The sequence below is a fragment of the Equus caballus genome, chromosome 24 (genome assembly GCF_041296265.1).
Source record: "Equus caballus isolate H_3958 breed thoroughbred chromosome 24, TB-T2T, whole genome shotgun sequence".
Taxonomy (NCBI): domain Eukaryota; kingdom Metazoa; phylum Chordata; class Mammalia; order Perissodactyla; family Equidae; genus Equus; species Equus caballus.
Window position 1 is genome coordinate 13,536,798 of NC_091707.1, and position 3,814 is coordinate 13,540,611.

The 3,814-nt window shown below is 36.3% G+C and overlaps 1 protein-coding gene across 1 annotated transcript; it reads right to left on the minus strand.

The window, feature by feature from the left end:
• Positions 1–1,839: 1,839 nt before the first annotated feature.
• Positions 1,840–2,778, minus strand: OR2L5G (olfactory receptor family 2 subfamily L member 5G). The gene is given in 1 exon segment (NM_001391755.1): positions 1,840–2,778. A coding segment is annotated over 1 exon segment (939 nt).
• Between the last annotated feature and the right edge of the window lie 1,036 nt (positions 2,779–3,814).

Consider the following 3,814-nt stretch of genomic DNA (forward strand, 5'->3'; position numbering starts at 1 on the left):
CCAAAACTTAATTGCAACTTAGCATTTGCCACCAGTGACTGACAATATTTTCAATCATATTGACAGCAAATGAAGTTCCTAAAACTATAAATTTTTATGAAAATAAATTTGGAGAAAATAGTTCCAGAAAAATCTTATGACCAATATTGATATTACATAATAAAGTATATCTATTGATTATATATAAAATTATAATACAAAAATATTGCTTGTAATTTGTATTTCATTTTAGAGCTAATAAATTAATTTTGAAGGAAGAAACTTTATAATTTAGCACTAGTAGTGGTAGTGTTTCCTGCTTTTTGAACAAGAAGCCTCATATTTCCATTTTGTGCTGTGCCCTTCAAATTCTGTGGAGTATGACCCTTCCCCTCCTGCCATATCTGAGAGGGTAAAGAGCATTCCTGCACTCATCACTGATGGGCATTTCACCCAGGGAGTTTCCTTGAGCTGATGGATTTTTATTGGATGTAATGGTGGGATCTATTTGTGATAGTGACTGAGCCATAATATCAATGAGTAAAACTGATCCATAGATGTTGGCTTCTCTCAACATATTTCAGTAGAACTATGAGATGCAGTAATGGGGAATAAAATCTCATCTGAGAGACATTATCTAATGCTACGAGTAGCAGTGGCTACTGTTAAAAAAGAGGCAACAGGTTCAGAATGGAGTCGTTTGCGCCAAGCCCAAATCACAAAACTGAGACTTGATATCAAACTTAATTACAATTTCAACCTTCCCCAGGGTTGGAGTCTCAAACCAGTCAATCTGGAATTACCCCGTCAGCACCAGTGAGATAACCCACCTAATGGATCCCTGCCATCCCCCAAGAGAAGGTGACCTTGCCTGAAACAATCAGCTCTTTGCAAGAGTAACTTTCTTGCCCCGCCTCCTTCTGCCTATAAGAGTGTTTCATTGTGTAAAGCTCTTCAGAGCTCCTTTCTGTTTAATAGATGGGATGCTGCCTGATTCATTCAGTAAAACCAATATAACCTTTAAAATTTACTCAGCTGAATTTGTTTCTTAACATTACTTAGGATGCAAACAGCATATGTAGAAAACCAGGGATGGGTGTGGGAATGTCCTTGACTAATTAATTCACACTAATTTGACTAAACCTTTGACCCACTCATCTTATAATTAACTGCACAATTTCCTTGACCTCTGTTAGCACCTCCACGTTTTTATTGTTGATCCTGAGGTATACCTGAAATTAAATCATTTCCTTAGCATTCATCACCCTGTTAGAGACATAAACTTGTCATATTCCACTCAGAGTAGTATAAGGAATTTTGAACCCCTGATGAAGTCTTGAAGTCTCAGCTAAATACCTGTAAGGATAAGTTTCTTTAAATTAAAAGAAAGACTAACTGGTATGGTAAATTACAGGTTTACTATGAGAATAACAAGAAGTCTTCTGACTTTCAACTAGATCTTGACATTCAGGAAACATTTATTTTTGTTTTAGATATTTTTGAAAATAGTAGAACTGGTATGCTGATTGACAACTTCAGTTAGTTTCTACTTTCATTGCTGCATGGCAAACAATAATTATCAACATCATATCAGCAAAAATAAATTAATTTGGAAATTAATTTGAAATTGATGGGAAAAAGCATCATGAAGAAAAAAGATAAGGCTTAGAATTTTATATATGTATATATACTCACATGCATGTATATTTACAAGACAATTTTGTCCAGACCTAAGTTATAATCTTCTTCTCTAGATTAATTGTGGTCCTTGTACCCTAAACATAAAATAATATTTTTAATCCTGTATGCTGATGAATGAACTTATATCCAAGTCCTGGCTACACGTGCAAAAAGCTCTGTCTATATTTTCACAGTGCAGATTCTCTGAATCACTCTTCTGAGGGCCCCCAGCACCTCACTGTCTCTCAGGCTGTAGATGATGGGGTTGAGCATTGGGGTCAGGATGGTGTAGAAGACAGCCAGAACCTTGTCCTTTGTTGGAGATCTTAGGGATCTTGGGTGTAGATAAGTGTAAACAAGTGGAGCATAATAGAAAGTCACCACAGTCAAGTGGGTGCTGCAGGTGGAATCGGCCTTCTTCCTCCCTTCTGCTGAGTGCATGCAGTGGACAGCAAGGAGAACTCCGCCATAAGGATATGCAATGCCAATGAAAGGAAAAACGAGGAAGAGGGTGGTGCTCACAAACACTGTGTACTCATAGACCCAGGTATCCATGCAGGCCAGAGTCAACATGGCCGCGACCTTGCACAAGAAATGGTTGACGGCCCTGGATCGACAGTAAGGGATATGGAAGGCATATGTGGTGTGGGCACAAGAGTTGACAGAGCCCATTATCCAAGATCCTATTATCATCAGCACACACATTCTTTTGCTCATACGAATGGGATAGTGGAGAGGAAAGCAAACAGCTATATAACAATCATACACCATAGACGTCAAGATCAGTGCTTCCGCACCTGCTAAAGTCAAGAAAAATAAGCTCTGAACCCCACATCCAATGAAGGAGATAGATTTGTTTCCAAAGAGAAAATTAGAAATCATTTTGGGGACAATGGTGGAGATGTGATTCAGGTCAATGATGGAGAGCTGACTAAGTAAAAAATACATGGGCGTGTGGAGCTGGGTGTCCAGGAAGATGAGGAGAATCATGGACAAGTTGCTAAACAGAGCCGTTGGGAAAATGAGAACAACGAGAATGAAGAAGAACAGGCCAATTTTTGACAGTGGAAACAACCCCCATAAAATAAAATCAGTTGATGTTAGATTATAATTTTCCATGGAGCATTAATATGATTTTTCCTAGAGATAGACACAAGAGTAAGTGATTTGAGTATAAAACTATAAGCTCTTTGTAACTTAATATTTTAGACTGTGTATTATTTAAAATTTTGTAGGTCTTAAATGAAGAACTGAACTTATCTATTTTGGGAGAAATAAACTTTATTTTCTGATCCAGAGATTAAAACGTGAAAATGCGAATATTTGTGGCCAAAATGTCTTCTAAGAAACTATTAAAATATTTTAAAACAAGATTTATATTTTGACCTCCTTAGGACAAATATGTTTTACTGCCCTACACAAACTCAGATATCATTAAAATCAGTTGTTGTATTCAAAATTCATGCATAGAAAATGTATGTAAACCCATGTATTATAGAGTTCTAGTATCAATAAATGTTTATGACCCTTAAGGGATGTTTTTTCTTTCACATTTTTCCCTAAAACTTACGTCTAAAATTGAAGTAGTCTATCAGCTCTTGTTTGAGAAGCTTTATATCTTTCTTAAATCTTCTTTTCACAATAATGTCAAGTCAAGTTTTCCTGAAGTCAGGTATTATCACTTGGTTCATCTGTTCTGAAATATAGCATAAATCGTTATTGTCAAGTTCCACTTATGCAAAGTCATTCTCTTCTGCCTCGTCACTCAGGTTCTGAATGCTGCAGTTAAAGAAGACCCTCTACTCAAACGTCTATACACATGCTCATTGTGGCTGTCATGACTCTGCTCAAGATCTCCCCTGGAGCATGTTTTCTATCTCTCTGCTTCTCTAACATGTATATAACATTATACATTGATTTGCGACACTTTGTCTTATTCATTTTTCCCTTTTTTTGTATTTAAAATTATCTCCAGTTCTAGATAAGTGTGTGAATTTAAGCATATATACTTACCATTTCTCTCTTTTAAAATCCAATTATGATGATGATAAACAACTGGATGTGTTATAAATTAAAAGACAGCAGGTGAGCGAAAGGCACAGTGAGAAATGAAACAGTTCAGGATTCTTTGAAAGAAAGAATTTGGATAGAGAAA